Source organism: Podarcis muralis, chromosome 2, assembly GCF_964188315.1.
Source record: "Podarcis muralis chromosome 2, rPodMur119.hap1.1, whole genome shotgun sequence".
NCBI classification, from domain to species: domain Eukaryota; kingdom Metazoa; phylum Chordata; class Lepidosauria; order Squamata; family Lacertidae; genus Podarcis; species Podarcis muralis.
The window spans coordinates 118,125,716-118,145,365 of record NC_135656.1 but is presented as its reverse complement, the minus strand read 5'-3'; the positions used below and the strand labels follow the sequence as shown (position 1 = coordinate 118,145,365).

General features: G+C 44.7%; 1 protein-coding gene across 1 annotated transcript; it reads left to right on the top strand.

Annotated features, from left to right (window-relative positions):
• Positions 1–5,295: 5,295 nt before the first annotated feature.
• LOC144326774 (uncharacterized) lies at positions 5,296–15,995 on the top strand. The gene is made up of 4 exons (XM_077923584.1): positions 5,296–5,308; positions 5,399–6,257; positions 13,584–14,024; positions 14,954–15,995. Exons 1-4 carry the CDS (start codon positions 5,296–5,298, stop codon positions 15,282–15,284), a joined length of 1,644 nt encoding a protein of 547 aa, XP_077779710.1. The 3' UTR covers positions 15,285–15,995.
• The last annotated feature ends 3,655 nt before the right edge of the window (positions 15,996–19,650 follow it).

The following is a 19,650-nucleotide window of genomic DNA, read 5'->3' as shown; positions in this document are numbered from 1 at the left end:
ATATGGGACACACAATGTATCCTTTGAAGGCTGAGCTGAACAGGATATTTCTTATGCTTGTAATTCTCTGTATTTCCTGTTTCTCAAGATACCTTGTTTCAAACAATCTACTTTCCTAAATAGGCAAAGGGAAAGTGGCAGCCAGTAAATGAAGCAGAAGACGCCTGTGCCTACGAAGAAGGTTGCAAGGAGCCCAGTTGGACCACAGCCAGGATGATGATGTTTGATACTTGCAAGGAGCCAGACCTGTGCATTGTCTATGGGGAACCCATCAGGCAAAAGCCCATCATCCACAAGAGAACGGAGGGTCAGCAGGAAGCCCACCCAGTTGATGAGGAGGATGAACCCCTTTTTCATGGAGGAAGTTCCAGAGCATCCTGGAAAATCACAGTACAGACAATTCCTGGTGCTGCTAAGGAGCAGGATGTGTGCATTGTGGGTGAGGAGAACATCTGGCAGCACTCCAACACCTGCGTGAGAAATATGTGTTTGCAGAAAATCAGCTCAGGGGAGGGTCCACTTTACAGCAAAGGAGACTCCAGTGTCCCAAGTAAAACTCCAGCCCAGGCTGTTGTTGATGCCACAGCCAGGATGATGATGCTTGATACTTTCAAGAAGCCAGACCTGTGCATTGTCTATGGGGAATCCATCAGGGCAAAGCCCATCATCCATACGAGAACTGAGGGTCAGCAGGAAGCCCACCCAGCTGAGGAGGAGGAGGAGGAGGATGTACACCTTCTTCGTGGAGGAAGTTGCAGATCTCCCTGGGAAATCATGTTGGAGACAGTTCCTGGTGCTGCTAAGGAGCAGGATGTGTGCATTGTAGGTGAGGAAAACATCTGGCACAACCCCAACATCTGTGAGAAAAAAGCGTGTTTGCAGGAAACGCTCTCAGTGGAGGGTACCGTTCACAGCAAACTAGACTCAAGAGTCCCCAGTGAACCTCCAGCCCAGACTGTTATTGATGCTGCTAAGGGACAAGACACCTGCATTGTGTATCACCAAGGTGTCCTACAAAAGCCCACCATCCATATCAGAATTGGGTATCCTGAGGAAACACACCCAGGGGACGATATAGTTAAGCCTATTGCTGGCGGAGGAGATTGGAAAGGCCCCAATGAATGCACCTTCCAGCCCGCTGTCGATGCCACCAAGGTACAAGACTCCTCCTATGAGGAAATGGTTAGACAGAAGCCCATTTTTCAAGGAAGAGCCCCCAGTGAAGCCACAGCTCAGAGAGGTATGGATACTGGTAAGTAATGGGACTCCCAGGCAATGCATATTGGGGAGGGAAGCCCCAGGTAGAATTCCTCCTGAGCTCCAGGACTTAATGACAAGCACACAAGGTTACTTTGAGGTCATCCCATGCTGCACCAACTTACAATAAACCCACTAAAAGTAATGTACTGACATAGAACCCACTCTATGTAGGTTCTGTTTGCTGGGGAAACTGTACTGCTCTTGAGGGGTGCGGGTGGGTGCGGGTGTGGGTGTGTATGCGCCTTGTGCATAAATTTTTCAATTTCGCTTTGTAATTTTTGTTGTTTTGTTTGTTCACAACTTCTTTCCCTATGTTCATAGTTTGCTACTTTTACTGTATTGTCTGCTCTTGAGAATTAGAAAAGTTTCAATGCATCAAGAATTAGAAATCTTGATCTAACCTCGTGAGGGACAAACAATATAGCTATGCTTCCTAAAGCCAATGTAAGCTTCCACCTGCAGACTGAGAAAATATTTGCTCTCGAGAGTAGAATCTCTACAGGTAGGAACTCTGGGGTTTGGAACTTAACAGGTTAAGTTGTTCTCATGATGCCTCAACATTCTGACGTCAGCTTTAGAAGCTGGGAGGAGTTTTTTTCTGTTCCTCTCTGTCTTTAAGGGAAGAGGTCGCAGTTTTGCCATGGCTGCGAGTAGTCCGGGGGTTTTCCGGGAAATGTCGGAATAAAGAACTGTTAATGGACAAACCGGTGCTCTGTGTGTTTGTCTGACGCTACGTGACAGCTTTGATGCTGTGTTCACTCTGCTGAGGCGTTACAGAGGGGGAGGAGCAGAATGCGCAGAGGAAGCGTGCCGGGCGGCCATAAAGAGCTAAGTTGGATCGTAAACCAATTAGCGGGGTCACGCCCTAATCAATAATTCAACAGGTTATGGAGGCCTAATTCACCGCTCGTAAAGCTGTCGCTGGAGGCTGCCGGAATGCTTTGAAGTCTGCGGTTTGAAGCAGAGAAGCTGGCAGGAGGCGGTGCGTTCTGAGGTTTTTGCCTGCTGTTAAGAGGCAAGAGAGAGCTGAGCTGCTGCAGAGCTGAGGGCAGCAGGGAATCGTTTCTCCACGGACGGGTGCCGGATAAGCTGGTGAGTAAGCTTGGGGCCCCGGGAAGAAAATGGCAGACAGCCAGGTCTTGGAGGACATTCCGTTTGAAAAGCTCACTCTAAGAAGTTGGGCAAGGGCGTAAAGTCAGCAAGGGCTGCCTGGGGATGTGCTGCGTTTGCGTGAAACTTCAGCAGGAGGCCAGAGCCCTGGAGAAGTAATGAAAGCCTAGAGATGGCTGGAGCCTCTGTTCCTGATGATTTAGCCTCAAGGAGCGCTAGTGAGCAAGTCGGGGGGCGAAGAATTCCAAAGGCAAGTTTAAAAGTTTTTCCACTGTGCGTGCTGGAGTGGACTGCTGTCACAGAGGGGGGCGGAGCTGGCAAGGAGTGCTTTTCCGGAAGAAGGAGGGCCAGGCCAGCTGGAAGGAGCCCCGGGCAGTGTTTTTCCACTGGTCGCCGTTGCTACGTTTGTAATTCAACGGGACACTTGCGTCGAAATTGCCCCCACCGGAGCAGAGAGGCAAGGCAGGATATTGCCAAGTTTGCCAAGGTCATTTCTCATGGGAACCAGCCGGGTTTCCATGGCAACCAGTCTCGGAGGGGAGGCCAGCGTGGGAACGCAAGGGAAGGACGTGACTCAGAGAAGGGAGGTTGTTTTCATATCACTGCTTCTATGGCAACTGTGAAGAACAACTCCAGCCAGGACACGGTGACACGCTGGGTGTTAGATGCTACTGTCAGTCACCACCTGATAAGCAAGCCTGCTGGCGGAATGCGGAATTGCAGGGCTGTTTCAACTGGAAAGACTGTTATGTTAGCAAACGGAACACGAAAATCAGTGTCTGCTGTGGCTAAAATGTTTTTTTCCCCTTTACAGGAGGAGCTAGAGGTCTACGTTGTGCCGGAAATGCATTGTTGTCTGTTATCTGTACCAGCTCTTGTGAAGCAGGGATACAAAATTTGCTTTGAAAATGATGCCTGTTCCATTTTCAGAGGGGGGAGACAACTGGTCAACGTGAAAAGCAAGGACAATCTCTTTGTTCTGGAGTCACCTCTGGAGGGTGGTGGGAATGCCGGAAAAGCACAGGCGCAGTGTGCTAAGGTTCCCAGTCATGATTCATGTGTTCATGTATGGCACAGGAGAATGTTGCACAGCAGTTTGGAAGATGTGCAGAGGTTGCCCAGCTGCACCAAAGGTTGTAAAATCACACAATGTGGGAGGTCCCTAGGGTGCAGGGCATGCAAAGGTGCAAAGGTACATGGTTTTCCCGGGTTTGGGAGGATAGCCAAAGAGCCTTTTGAGCTTGTTCACACAGATCTGTCAGGACCCATGAGGTGTGAGAGTCTGGGTGGAGCCAGGTATTTGCTGACGCTGACAGATGACCACAGCCAGGTTGGCTGGTGTTTCTCTCTCAAATCACAGGGGGAGGCGGCGCAACTGATCCAGGCTTGGGTTGCGGAGGTGGAACTAAGGTTCTCCACCAAGGTGCAAGGGTTCAGGAGCGACCGGGGGTCACAGTTTACTGGGTCTGCTCTGAAGGAGTTTTTCAAGGAAAAGGGAATACGTCACCAGGTGACGGGTGCAAAGTCTCCTCAAGAGAGAGGCGTGGCAGAGCACAGGAGTAAAACACTGGCTGAAGCTGTCAGGGTTTTGCTGTGTGACTCTGGGCTGCCTCAGAGCTTTTGGAGTGAAGCTTGGAAAGCTGCCAACTTTGTTTTTAACAGGTCCTATAACCACGTTATAGGGGACACACCGTTTTTTCTGTTGCACCGGAAAAAGCCACAGGTGCATTTCTTCCGTGTGTTCGGGTCCAAGGCTTTTGTGCCGATACCAACAGCTCAGCGGAAGGCAGGTGGTCCAAAGGTTCAGGAAATGATCTTCTGTGGGTATGATCCTGTAACCAATGGGTGGAAGTTTGCATACCCAGAGGGTGATCAGACCAAGCTGCTGGTCAGCAAGCATGCTGAGTTCTGTGAGCAGGGTGGTTGGTCACGGCCTGGGGATGGTCCTGATTTTCTCTCAGAATGTCTGTCTGATTCTGAGGAGGAAAGGGAGGAAAGGGAGGCAGAGGCTGAACCCGGTGATGGGGACCAGGTCCAGGATCAGGGTTCAGGGCAGGTTTGGGCATCTCCAAGGGTTGTGAAAGGAGTGTCCAGGTGTGAGTCTTCATCTCCGGTTAGCATAATGGAGAAAGCTCACAGACGGGTTGTCAAGTCAGAGGGGGAAGAGCCTGACGGAGAAGACACACTTGCTGGCCCCAGTGGGTCAGAGGGAAGCTCAGATGAAGCACCCCAGTTTGTGCCCAGGCGTTCATCTCGGACAACAAAGGGTGTTCCACCTGAGAGATTTCAGGTCACAGGTGCGAGGGTAAGTTCCGCACAGTGTGATTCTGGGAGTGTTGAAGGGGTTCAACAGGTGCCTGGGAAAGATGCCAGGAAGGGGCAAAAGGCAATGGGAAAGGTGTTGAACTCAAAAAGGTCTTCTCAGAATGTGAGGCAAGAGGGGGTCTGGGGTTTGGAACTTAACAGGTTAAGTTGTTCCCATGATGCCTCAACATTCTGACGTCAGCTTTAGAAGCTGGGAGGAGTTTTTTTCTGTTCCTCTCTGTCTTTAAGGGAAGAGGTCGCAGTTTTGCCATGGCTGCGAGTAGTCCGGGGGTTTTCCGGGAAATGTCGGAATAAAGAACTGTTAATGGACAAACCGGTGCTCTGTGTGTTTGTCTGACGCTACGTGACAGCTTTGACGCTGTGTTCACTCTGCTGAGGCGTTACAGAGGGGGAGGAGCAGAATGCGCAGAGGAAGCGTGCCGGACGGCCATAAAGAGCTAAGTTGGATCGTAAACCAATTAGCGGGGTCACGCCCTAATCAATAATTCAACAGGAACTTGCTGGTGAATCTGATGCAATGGCAAAACCAGACTCAGGATCTTGAGCAGAGTGGAAAGAAAGGTCACCCATGATGGCACCTTACTGCCCGCTTTGGCAGCAATGGCCCAAAAGTGTATCAAAAAGACAAAACATATTACATTGAATGTCTCAGTTTCCATCTCTCTCTCTGACATCCATGTTTTCCTTCTCTCTTATCCAGCAGGTGATGTGCAGTGGAGACAGAACAAAAGGAAAACTTTGAAAAAAGCACAGGATGAGACGGTGGGTCACAACCTCCTGAGTCAGGATGGACCAAGGAGGGAAAAGAGAAGCCACAGAAAACGGAAGACAGCCGAATCCATCATTCCTCAAAGTGACTTCTTCACTGAGCAAGGAGACCAACCAGAAAACAGAGACTCTTTGAGAGCGTCCACAGAGGAGAAAACAATTCAAACAGCAGAATCTGGAGAAATAAGCAGTGGGAGCAGAAACAATGGAAACAGCCCCACATGCCCTACAGAGGCGAAGCAGTATGGAAAGAGTTCCAGGTATCAGAAGCAGTTTGCTGCCCATCAGAAGATTCACACAGGACAGAAATCACATAAATCTGCAGACTGTGGAAAGAGCTTCTACAGGAAATGGACCCTTACACTACATAAAAAACCCCACACAGGGGAGAAGCCGTACAAATGTTTGGAGTGCGATAAAAGCTTCACTTACAGCTCACACCTTACTAGACATCAAAGAACCCACACAGGGGAGAAGCCTTTCAAATGTTTGCAGTGCGATAAAAGCTTCACTGTCAGCTCAAGCCTTTTTATACATCAAAGAACTCACACAGGGGAGAAGCCTTACAAATGTTTGCAGTGCGATAAAAGCTTCACTGACAGCTCAAGCCTTACTAAACATCAAAGAACCCACACAGGGGAGAAGCCCTACAAATGTTCTGTGTGTGGAAAACATTTCACACAGATCTCGAACCTTAAAGTACATGAAAGAACTCACACAGGAGAGAAACTGTACAAGTGTGAACAATGTGGAAAGAGCTTCACCCGTAAATCAGACCTGCAGAGGCATCAAAAGCACCACACAAGGGAGACACCCAACCAGGATTCAAATCTCAGTGAGCGTTTAGATGATGAATCGAGACCTCATGAAGGTGAGAACGCACAACAGATGGAAACCATGTAACTTCCTCAACTATCCTAAGAAAGTCGCATCCACACAATATATTTAAAGCTTCCCCCTAAAGAATACTGGGAACTTAATGGTGTTCGTAAAGGTGTCTGGAATTTAGACCTATGAGGTTGAAACTACTGTTTCCAGAATTCTTTTGAGAAAGCCATATAATAGCTACAAAGGAGCTTTAAAGGTTTGGTGCAGATGTGACCTCGGTCTCAGCGTCCATCTCTTGGGCATCGCAGGAGCCACCCAGAGGCCACATCCCCCTGAACCTCCCAATACACACACATAATCCATGCTTTGGGTAGGTTCTTGTGTCTTTTAAGTGACTAAAACACATTGCCTTAGGTTTTGTGTCCATTGTATGTGTAGATTCCATGTGAAAGTTGAAAGGTTTTATATATCTATATAATAAAGTTTCTTTATCGTAATCAGTTAGGCTTTGAAAATTGCTTTTCAGAGAACCTAGAGAAAACTCAGCTCTTTACTTGGCCAGAGCACAGTCAACCAGCACCTTTCTCTCTTGACATTGGGAATTTCTCTTGGCACCCCAATATATGTGAGGGCTCTTCTGTTCATCCGGCTGAATTAACCATGTTGGGGATAATTTAGGCTCTTGAAACCAAAGATAAGGATTGGCCCAAGGAAGGAAGGGAAGTTTGAAAGGCTTCAGAGGCTTCCCCGTTGGAATTGTAAAATTGGCACAGTAGCTGTTTCTGCTTTTTAGATTTGTTTTGAGACTACCGATCCTGAATAATAAAGTTGTGTAAATATTATGCTTTCTGCTCTTCTGTTTTTACTGGCTCCTCACAACAAAAATGGATGCAGCTTTCCAATTTAGGTTGTAGTTTCCAGCACACATTCAAATAATAATAATAATAATAATAATAATAATAATAATAATAATAATAATAATAATAATTTATTATTTATACCCTGCCCATATGGCTGGGTTTCCCATGCATTTAAAGCACTGTGATACTGATTTAAACAGTCATGGCTTCCCCCAAGGAATTCTGGGAGCTAAAGGTTCTTTAGGGTGCTGAGATGGGTTAGGAGAGACCTGCTATTCTCCTCACAGAGTCACAGCTTCCAGCATTACCAGGGCAGAGGAACTGGTGGTTAAACCACTTTGCCCTAGATGCTCAAAGAACCCCAAAAAAAATGGTGAATTGCAGAAGCCAAACTGGATTTTATTCAGCAAGACTCGGTCCTCTGTATATATGAAGACTTTATCAACCATAAATCAGTGGTTGCACCTGTAACTGGAATTGTGACAGACAGAATGTGAAAGCTTCATTAAAGTTCTATTTCCCTTTGAGAAATAGCTTGACCTGTTGAAATTCTGCCTGCTACACAGCTGTTAAAGGCACAAGGATCAGAATAAGTACACTCAAAGGAAGGGAGAAGCAGCTTTTGAGGACTCAGGTGATTCCTATTGCCTGGTATCTAAGCCACTCACAAATCACTCACAGCTCTGCATTCACTCATTGGCTGAACGGCTGGTGCCTAAAAATAAGGAAGGAAGACACCAGAAGAGCCTCCCTGGGAAGAGTGTTCCAGGAGTGAGGAGGCACCTCAGGAAAGGCCTGTTCTCAGGTTGTCAGAGGCACACGGAGGAGGAGGTGGTGTCCATTTTTAAGAATACCACAAAAGTTGATGTTGTCATGATGGCAATATGTGAAACCAAGCCAAAAGAAGAAAGCTAAAAATCAAATTGCAAGAGGGGAAAAGAGGGCATTTCTGTCTTTCTTTCTCTGCTGTTTAATTTCTCTTTTCAGATCACACTTCCTTCCTGCCACAGTTTGTTTTTCTGTGAACTCCAATTCCCAGCAGCCATTGCACTTCCCCCATAAACGATCAACACCTGGATCCATTTAGCTGAGCAAACACCCAAGTGGGAGAGTGAAGGGGCTTGAGATGAAGAAGGAAAGTCTGTGAATTCACCAGTGTCTACCAGAAGGGGTGAGCTGGAGCCTACCAAGAACTCAAGATAAGACATGCTGAGATTGGGTAGAAAATTCTGAACTGGGGGTCCCTTTCCCCCCCCCCCTCTTTCTTCTCCTTTGAGGCACTTGAAATGCAGACTGAATATTACAAGGGGCTGCTGCTCTGGGCCTCAAGTGTAGACCTGCCTTAGTCCTAAGAGGACCCGGGTGACTCAAAGGATGACAGCCCTTTGGAAGAATGAGAAAGTGAAAACAAGGGATTTCTCATTGTGCAGGAGGAGGAATGTGGGTATCAAGGAAGGGTGCAAGAGAGAGATTTCTTCCCCTGGGAGGTTAGGATGGAATGGGGTCCGGAAGGCAGCCTCTTGCCTTTTGTGTTTTGTGTTATTTACACTTTTCTTTTTTCCAAATAATCTTTATTAGTTTTTCAATTAGATACTCCACATACACATATTGTATTACATTTTACATTTATACTCGCTCTTCAAAGCTGACTTGTCTCCTTCTTTCTTCTGTTTTTTATATCACATATAATTTTATCGCATTATTTTCTTCCATTTTATATATTGTTATCATTTTCCATATTTGAGCATAGTGTATCCATAAACAAATAAGTCCTCAGGTTTATAAAATTCTTGTTGTCTGTAATTTACCACTACTGTTAGTTATATTCATTTCCTTCTACATTCTGCTTCTTAATATTTTCATAATCCGTCACTTTTCTTAATCTTTCCCATTATGAGGTTTGTTTCCAATTCTACTAGTTTTACTATTTCATCTTTCTTTTCCTTTATACAACATAACTTTTTCCCATTCTTTTTGAAATGTTTCCTCGCCCTGTTGTCGAATTTTCCCTGTTAATTTGGCTATTTCTGCATATTCCATTACCTTCTGCCTCCATTCTTCTACTGTTGGTAATTGATGTTGTCCAAACCTACGCTAACAGTAACCTCGCTGCTTTTGTTGCATATAAAAACAGTTTTTGGTCGTTCTTAACCAGATCTTCTCCTAACATTCCTAACAAGAATGCCTCTGGGTTTTTCAAAAACGTGTATCTGAATATCTTCTTTAGCTCATTGTATATATTTTCCCAGTATGTTTTTACCTTATCACATGACCACCGCATGTGAAAGAAATTGCCTTCTTTCACCCAACATTTCCAGCAATTCTTGTTTCCTATTTGGAAATCCTTAACAGTTTAATTGGAGTGAGGTACCATCTGTACATCATTTTTAACAGATTTTCTTTTAACAAAGTACATGCTGTGAATTTTAGCCCAGTTCCATAGTTTTATACACTTCTCATATTCAATGTTATGGCCAACATGCATTGCCCATTTAAATCACGATGCTCTTGATTTCTTCATCTTTTGTGTACCATTCTAATAAAAACTCATAGACCTTTGACAATATTTTTGTGTTTTTTAACACTGCAGTTTCTAATATTGATTTGGTTTGTTCGAAACCTCTAGCTCTTTTATCTTTTGAGAAAATGTCATTCATTTGGCGATACTCCATCCAACTTGATAATTTATCTTTTAGTTCCTCGTAAGGCCTGATCTTTATTACATTATTTTCTTCTATAAATATGTCTCTGAGCACTAGCAATTCTCCTTTCATATTTAAATTTTTCATTGAGAAGGCTTCTTGGGGTTACAGCCACCATGGTGTTTTCCTTTCAAACCACTCTTTATATCTCTTCCAAACTTCATACAATGATCTTTTTATAATATGATCTAGAAAGTCGCGGTGTACTCCATCCTTGTCATACCAAAGGTATGCGTTCCACCCGTATCTATTTCCAAACCTCTCTGGATCTAATACATCTGTGTTCTTCAAACTAAGCCATTCTTTTAACCATGTTATAGAAGCGGCTTCATAATATATTTTAAGATCCGGTAACGAGAAGCCTCCTCTTTCCTTTTTATCCGTCAGAAGTTTAAACTTTATTCTAGGTTTCTTCCCTTGCCATACAAACCTAGAAATCATTTTTTGCCACTCACTGAATTGACCTAATCCGGCAACAATAGGCACAGTTTGGAATCAAAAAAAGCATCTTAGGTAAGACACTCATCTTGACAGCTGCTATCCTTCCCCAGAAGGACACGTTCAATCTGTCCCATATTTCCAAATTTGTCTTTCTTTCTTTCCATGTTGTTTTATAATTGTCCTTGAATAGGTTTGTGTTTTTCGGGGAGAGCCAGACCCCCAAATATTTTCTTTTCTTTACCACTGTTATTTCCGTTTTACTTTGCAAGGTGATCTGTTTGTTCCACGTTCATGTTTTTCACCATCATTTTTGTTTTACCCTTATTAATTTTCAATCCTGCCAACATTCCAAATTCTTCAATTACGTTTAATGCTTCCGCTGTCAAAGTTAAAGGTTCCTGAACTGTCAAGACTATATCATCAGCGAAGGCTTTAACCTTATATTCTTTTTCGCCACACTTTATCCCTGTAATTCTTTCTGTCTCTCTTATATTTACATTTTTCACTAAGGGGGAACTTGTTTAAGGCAGACCTGCAACCCAGAGTCCACAACGGAAAGGAAAAGAGGGACAGGATGTGTATTAGGGCTTCTGCAGGTGGAAGTTGCTACATTTCCTGGAGCAAAGATCAAAAGAGTCTTAGGGGGAAGGAAGGCAGCTCAGTGGTAGAGTGCCTCCCTTACATTGCAAAAGGTGGCACGTTCAATCCCCAGGATCTCCATGTAGGGCTTGGGAGAGGCTTCCTGTATGAAACCCTGGAGAGCAGCTTCCAGTCAGTGTAGACAGTACTGAGCTAAGTGGCCAAAGTTACTATTCTTTTGTGTACATGAAGGAAAAGATTAATTTGGGAGCTATTTTCCTAAAACAGTAAGATGGAGAGTGTCTAGTATGCATGTGGGGCACACTATGTATACTTTAAAGGCTGAGCTGAAAAGGATACTTCTTATGTTTCTAATTCTCGGCATCTCCTGTTTCTCAAGATGCCTTGTTTCAAACAATCTACTTTCCTAAATAGGCAAAGGGAAAGTGGCAGCCAGTAAATGAAGCAGAAGACACCCTTGCCTACGAAGAAGGTTGCAAGGAGCCCAGTTGGACCACAGCCAGGATGATGATGTTTGATACTTGCAAGGAGCCAGACCTGTGCATTGTCTATGGGGAACCCATCAGACCAAAGCCCATCATCCACAAGAGAACGGGGGGTCAGCAGGAAGCCCACCCAGTTGATGAGGAGGATAAACCCCTTTTTCATGGAGGAAGTTCCGGAGCCTCCTGGAAAATCACAGTACAGACAATTCCTGGTGCTGCTAAGGAGCAGGATGTGTGCATTGTGGGTGAGGAGAACATCTGGCACTACCCCAACACCTGCGAGAGAAATATGTGTTTGCAGAAAATCAGCTCAGGGGAGGGTCCAGTTTACAGCAAAGGAGACTCCAGTGTCCCAAGTAAAACTCCAGCCCAGGCTGTTGTTGATGCCACAGCCAGGATGATGATGCTTGATATTTCTAGAGAGCCAGACCTGTGCATTGTCTATGGGGAACCCATCAGGGCAAAGCCCATCATCCATAAGAGAACGGGGGGTCAGCAGGAAGCCCACCCAGTTGAGGAGGAGGATGTACCCCTTCTTCGTGGAGGAAGTTGCAGATCCCCCTGGGAAATCATGTTGGAGACAGTTCCTGGTGCTGCTGAGGAGCAGGATGTGTGCATTGTAGGTGAGGAAAATGTCTGGCACAACCCCAACATCTGTGAGAGAAAAGCGTGTTTGCAGGAAACACTCTCAGTGGAGGGTACCGTTCACAGCAAACTAGACTCCAGTGTCCCCAGTGAACCTCCAGCCCAGACTGTTGGTGATGCTGCTAAAGGACAAGACATCTGCATTGTGTATGACCAAGGTGGCCTACAAAAGCACACAGTCCATATCAGAATTGGGTATCCTGAGGAAACACACCCAGGGGAGGATGTAGTTAAACCTATTGCTGGTGGAAGAGATTGGAAAGGCCCCAATGAATCCACCTTCCAGCCTGCTGTTGATGCCACCAAGGAACAAGACTCCTGCATTGTGCATGAGGAAATGGTTAGACAGAAGCCCATTTTTCAAGGAACAGCCCCCAGTGAAGCCACAGCTCAGAGAGATATGGATGCTGGTAAGTAATGGGACTCCCGGGTAATTCATATTGGGGAGGGAGGTCCCAGGTAGAATTGCTTCTTAGCTCCAGGTCTTAATGACAAGCACACAAGGCTATTTTTGTGGTCATCCGATGCTACAGCAACTTACAGTAGACCCACTAAAAGTAATGGACATAGAACCCACTCTATGTAGGTTTTGTTTGCTGGGGAAACTGTACTCCTCTTGAGTTGTATATATTTATATATACGCCTTGTGCAGAAATTTTTCAATTTCGCTTTGTACTTTTTGTTGTTTTGTTTGTTGTTCACAACTACTTTCCCTACGTTCATAGTCTGCTACTTTTGCTGTATTGTCTGCTCTTGAGCATTAGAAAAGTTTCAATACATCAAGAATTGGAAATCTTAATCTAACCTTTTGATGGACAAACAATATAGCTATGCTTCCTAACGCCAATGTAAGCTTCCACCTGCAGACTGAGAAAATATATCCTCTCGAGAGTAAAATCTCTACAGGTAGAAATTTGCTGGTGAATCTGAGGCAACGGCAAAACCTGACTAAGGATATTGAGCGGAGTGGAAAGAAAGGTCACCCATGATGGCAACTTACTGCCCGCTTAGACAGCAATGGCCCAAAAGTGAATCAAAAAGACAAAACATATTACATTGAATGTCTCAGTTTCCATCTCTCTCTCTGACATCCATGTTTTCCTTCTCTCTTATCCAGCAGGTGTTTTGCAGTGGAGACAGAACAGAAGGAAATGTTTGAAAACAGCACAGGATGAGATGGTGGAGCAGAACCTCCTGAGTCACAAAGGACCAAGGAGGGAAAAGAGAAGCCACAGAAAACGGAAGACAGACAAATCCATCGTTTCTCAAGGTGGCTTCTTCACTGAGCAAGGAGAACAACCAGAAAACAGAAATGCTTTGAGAACATCCACAAAGGAGAAAACAATTCAAAGGGCAGAGTCTGGAGAAATAAGCAGTGGGAGCAGAAACAATGGATACAGCCCCACATGCCCTACAGAGGTGAAGCAGTATGGAAAGAGCTTCAGGAATCAGAAGCAGTTTGCTGCCCATCAGAAGATTCACACAGGACAGAAATCACATAAATGTGCAGACTGTGGAAAGAGCTTCCGCAGGAAATGGACCCTTACCATACATAAAAGAACCCACACAGGGGAGAAGCCGTACAAATGTTTGGAGTGCGATAAAAGCTTCGATTACATCTCACACCTTACTAGACATCAAAGAATCCACACAGGGGAGAAGCCTTTCAAATGTTTGGAGTGTGAGAAAAGCTTCACAGTCAGCTCAAGCCTTACTAAACATCAAAGAACTCACACAAAGGAGAAGCCTTACAAATGTTTGCAGTGCAATAAAAGCTTCACTGACAGCTCAAACCTTACAGTACATAAAAGAACTCACACAGGGGAGAAGCCCTACAAATGTTCTGTGTGTGGAAAACATTTCTCACAGATCTCGAACCTTAAAGTACATGAAATAACTCACACAGGAGAGAAACTGTACAAGTGTGAACAATGTGGAAAGAGCTTCACCCGTAAAGCAGACCTGCAGAGGCATCAAAAGCACCACACAAGGGAGACACCCAACCAGGATTCAAATCTCAGTGAGCGTTTAGATGATGAATCGAGACCTCATGAAGGTGAGAACACACAATAGATGGAAACCATGTAACTTCCTCAACTATCCTAAGAAAGTCGCATCCACACAATATATTTAAAGCTGCCCCCTAAAGAATACTGGGTGTTCGTAAAGGTGTCCGGAATTTAGACCTATGAGGTTGAAACTACTGTTTCCAGAATTCGTTTGAGAAAACCATAAAATAGCTACAAAGGAGCTGTAAAGGTTTGGTGCGGATGTGACCTCAGTCTCGGCGTCCATCTCTTGGGCATCGCAGGAGCCACCCAGAGGCCACGTCCCCCCTGAATCTCCCAATACACACACATAATCCATGCTTTGGGTGGGTTCTTGAGTCTTTTAAGTGGCTAAAATACATTGCCTCAGGTGTTCTTTCCTCGGCCAGAGCACAGTCAACCAGCACCTTTCTCTCTTGACATTGGGAATTTCTCTTGGCACCCCAATAAATGTGAGGGCTCTCCTGTTCATCCGGCTGAATTAACCAAGTTGGGGATAATTTAGGCTCTTGAAACCAAAGAGAAGGATTGATCCAAGGAAGGAAGGGAAGTTTGAAAGGCTTCAGAGGCTTCTCCGTTGGAAATGTAAAATTGGCACAGTAGCTGCTTCTGCTTTTCAGATTTGTTTTGAGACTACCGATCCTGAATAATAAAGTTGTGTAAATTTTATGCTTTGTGCTCTTCTGTTTTCACTGGCTCCTCACAACAAAAATGGATGCAGCTTTCCAATTTAGATTGCAGTCTCCAGCACACTCAGCCCCCATTCACACCATGCAGTAAAATCAATGGGATACCGCTTTAAACAGTCATGGCTTCCCCCAAGGAAGTCTGGGAGCTGAAGGCTGTTAAGAGTGCTGAGATGGGTTAGAGAAGACCTGTTATTTCAAATGTTCAAAGTGTGGGAAACGTTTCGCACGGAGCTCATACCTTACAGAACATAAGAGAACTCACACAGGGGAGAAACCTTTCAAATGTTCAGTCTGTAATAAATGTTTTGCTAAGATGTCAAACCTTACGAGACATCAGAGCATTCACAAAGGGCAGAGACCCCATGAATGCTCAATATGTGGAAAGAGCTTCACCCGTAAATCAAACCTCAAGAGGCATCAAAAGCACCACACAAGGGAGACGCCCAACCAGGGTTCAAATCTCAGTCAGAGTTTAGATGATGAATCGAGACCTTATGTAGGTGAGAACACACAGCGGATTTAAACCATGTAACTTCAACTATGCTAAGAAGGTCGCATCCACACAATACTTTTAAAGCTTCCCCCCAAGGAATCCTGGGAACTTCAGTTCTTAAGGGAGCTGGCAATTGTAGGTCTATGAAGTACAAACTACTGTTTCCAGAATTCTTTTAACAAACCATAGAAAAGCTATAAATGTGCTTTAAAGGGGTGGTGCAAATGTGACCTCAGCCTCGGTTTCCATCTTTTGGGGGTCGCAGGAGCCACCCAGAGGCCTGTCCCCACCTGAACCTCCCAATACACACACATAATACATGCTTTGGGCAGGTTCTTGGGTCTTTTAAGTGACTAAAACTCATTGCCTCAACTGGGTTGTTGTTTATTGTTTGTGTGGATTCCATGTGATTGTTGAAAAGTTTTTTTACATATAATAAAGTGCCTTCATTTTAATAAGTTACGCTATGAAAATTGCTCTTGGGAGAATCTAGAGAAAACTCAGCTCTTTCCTTGGCCAGAGCAAAGTCAACCAGCACCTTTCTCTCTTGACCCTGGGAATTTCTCCCCAATAAATTCATCCGGCTGAAGTAACCATGTTGGGGATAATTTACGTGATTCTTTAGGCTTTTGAAACCAAAGAGAAGGATTGACCCAAGGAAGGAAGGGAAGTTTGAAAGGCTTCAGAGGCTTCCCTGTTGGAAATGTAAAATTGGCACAGTAGCTGCTTCTGCTTTTTAGATTTGTTTTGAGACTACCAATCCTGAATAATAAAGTTGTATAAATATTACAGTTTGTACTCTTCTGTTTTCTCTGGCTCCTCACAACAAAAATGGATGCAGCTTTCCAATTTAGGTTGCAGTTTCCAGCACACTTTGCACACAGTCACAACATAATAATTATAAATTATAATAATAATAATAATATTAATAATAATTTATTCTTTTTTAAAAAATAAATTTTTATTGGTTTTCCAAACACAAAATAAAAACACACAATACACAATACACAAACATACAAACATATAAACATGTATAATTTCATAATCTTATTTTCATACACCTTACTTCCCGGACTTCCCCATACCTCCCCTTTTCTGCATCCTTGTTTTACATTTCTTCAGCAACTCCTCCAATTAACTAATTATTCAATTCAATTTCTTTTAAGTTCTTCTTTAACTTATTGATTACAGCTGCAATTCTCTGTTTCCCAATTCCTTGACATCTTAACACTCCTCAATTTTACAACAATTTTTAAGATATATTTTGAATTTCTTCCAGTCTTCTTCCACTGTCTCTTTCCCCTGGTCACGGATTCTGCCAGTCATCTCCGCCAGTCCCATATAGTCAATCACGTTCGTCTGCCATTCTTCCAGCGTGGGTAGTTCTTGTGTCTTCCAAAACTTTGCTAAAAGGATCCTTGCTGCTCTGGTAGCATACATAAAAAACATCCTATCCTTCCTTAACACCAACTGGCCTACCATGCCCAAGAGAAAAGCCTCAGGTTTCTTAGGAAAGGTCCTTTTAAGGACTTTCTTAATTTCATTATAGATCATTTCCCAAAAGGCTTTAATCTTCGGGCAGGTCCACCAAAGGTGGTAAAATTTATTTATTCTTTATACCCCGCCCATATTGCTGGGTCTCCCATGCAGTGAAAGCAATGTGATACTGCTTTAAACAGTCATGGCTTCCCCCAAGGAATTCTGGGAGCTGAAGGCTGTTAAGAGTGCTGAGATGGGTTAGGGAAGACCTGCTATTCTCCTCACAGAGTTACAGTTTCCAGCATTACTGGGGGAGAGAAACTGATGGTTAAACCACTTTGCCCTAGATGCTCAAAGAACCCTAAAAGATTGGTGAATTGCAGAAGCCAAACTGGATTTTATTCAGGAAGACTTGGTCCTCTGTATATATTAAGACTTTATCCACCATAAATCATTGGCCACACCTGTAACTGAAACTGTGACAGACAGAATGAGAAAGCTTCCCCATAGTTATATTTCCCTTTGAGAAATAGCTTAACCTGTTGAAATTCTGCCTGCTACACAGCTGTTAAAGGCACAAGGATCAGAATAAGTACACTCAAAGGAAGGGAGAAGCAGCTTTTGAGGACTCGGGGGATTCCGGTTGCCTGGTATCTAAACCACTCACAAATCACTCACAGCTCTGCATTCACTCATTGGCTGAAAGGCTGGTGCCTAAAAATAAGGAAGGAAGGAACGAGGAGAACCTCCCTGGGAAGAGCGTTCCAGGAGTGAGGAGGCACCTCAGGAAAGGCCTGTTCTCAGGTTCCCTAAATGGGACTGCTGTCAATAGCCCCCTTTTTTGCAACCCCCTCTTAAACCCCAATTGATTAAGCAAGGACCAGAGTGTGGCTGGTCACATGCCTCGGGCAGTGACATGTGGGGACAGACCCACGGTCATCATGACACCCACAGCCAGTCACCTTGGTGCTGATGGAAGGAAAATGCCCTGGGGGTGCCTGCAAGCCCCCTGAACTCTGAGTGTCCTCCGGTACACGCAGCTCTGGAAAAGGTATCTCCCTTGCGTGGCGAGTTCCCGCCTCCCACCAGTGGTAAATAATGACACAAGACACCATAATTAAGATTAATGGGCTAAAATTGGCCACAACTTTATTGGTTACAGGTAAGAGCGGTATTGGCTTAGGCACTGGTCCTATCCGTCTATCCGGCTTCAGCCTCATGACTTGAAGACCGGCAAGGGTTAACACCAGCAGGGGGTGTGCCATCTGGGCATAACCTGGTCTCCCCCACCTCTCCCTACCCTGAACCACTATGGTGGGGGACTCTGCTATTCTTCCCAGCTCCTCTCCTTCCAGACACATCTCCACTCCCTCAATAATAACAGAGAACAACCAAACATACACAAATGTAAAACAGTTAAAACCATTGGAGCAGCAGGCCTGTCTCCAGCTGCCTGAGCCCAAATAACCTCCCAAAACCTAGACATTTCCTTTAAAAAGAAAAAGTCTGCCCAGGTGGGCATGTTGCGCCCCCAAAGAGGACATGTCCAGGTTTCCCCAGACATATGGCAACCCTACAGTGTATAAAATTCATTGCTACAAAAGGTTTGATGTATAATAGTACCATCATGTTCAGGACCCCTCAACTTCTGAACACCAGATTCTGGGTCTTCTACGTCCAGTAACTGGTCTTCCTAGAGCTATCCGATTAGCCACTGTAGAAAATAGAATGCTGGACTAGCGTATGGTCAAGCTAACATTACCAGGGTCAAAAAAAAAAATTAAGAAAACCACAAAAGTTGATGTTATTATATTGACAGTATGTGAAACCAGGCCACAATTGAAACAAAAACAAAAAACCAGAAAGCTATAACTCAAAGCGCAGGAGGGGAAAAGAGGGCATTTCTGTCTTTCTCTCTCTGCTGTTGAATTTCTATTTTCAGATCACACTTACGCCCTGCCACAGTTTGTTTTTCTGTGAACTCCAATTCCCAGCAGCCTTTGCACTTCCCACATAAATGATCAGCACCTGGCCTCATTTATCTGAGCAAACACCCAAGTGGGACAGCGAAGGGGCTTGAGATGAAGAAGGAAAGTCTGTGAATTCACCAATGTCAACCAGAACAGGTGAGCTGGAGCCTATCAAGAACTCAAGAAAGGACCCAGGTGAGTCAAAGGATGACAGCCCTTTGGAAGAATGAGAAAGTGAAAACAAGGGATTTCTCATTGTGCAGGAGGAGGAATGTGAAAGCAAGGAAGGGTGCAAGAGAGAGATTTCTTCCCCTGGGAGGTTAAGATGGGGTGGGATCTGGAAGGCAGCCTCTTACCATTTGTGTTTTGCATTATTTACATTTTTCACTAAGAAGGGGGAGCTTGCTTAAGACAGAGCTGCAGCCTGGAGTCCACAACAGAAAGGAAAAGAGGGACAGGATGTGTATTAGGGCTTCTGCAGGTGGAGGTCATGACATTTCCTGGAGCAAAGATCAGAGGAGTCTTAGGGGGGAGGAACGCAGCTCAGTGGTGGAGTGCCTGCCTTGCATTGCAGAAAGTGGCAAGTTCAGTCCCCAGTATCTCCATGTAGGGCTTGGGAGAGGCTTCCCGTATGAAACCCTGGAGAGCTGCTTCCACTCAGTGTAGACAGTACGGAGCTAAGTGGCCAAACTTACTATTCTCTTCTGTATATGAGGGTCATGAAGGAAAAGAATCATTTGTGAGCTATTTTCCTAAAACAGTAAGATGGAGAGTGTCTAGTGTGCATATGGGGCACACAATGTATCCTCTGAAGGCTGAGCTGAACAGGATACTTCTTCTGTTTCTAATTCTCTCTATTTCCTGTTTCTCAAGATGCCTTGTTTCAAACAATCTACTTTCCTAAACAGACCAAGGGAAAGTGGCAGCCAGTAGATGAAGCAGAAGAC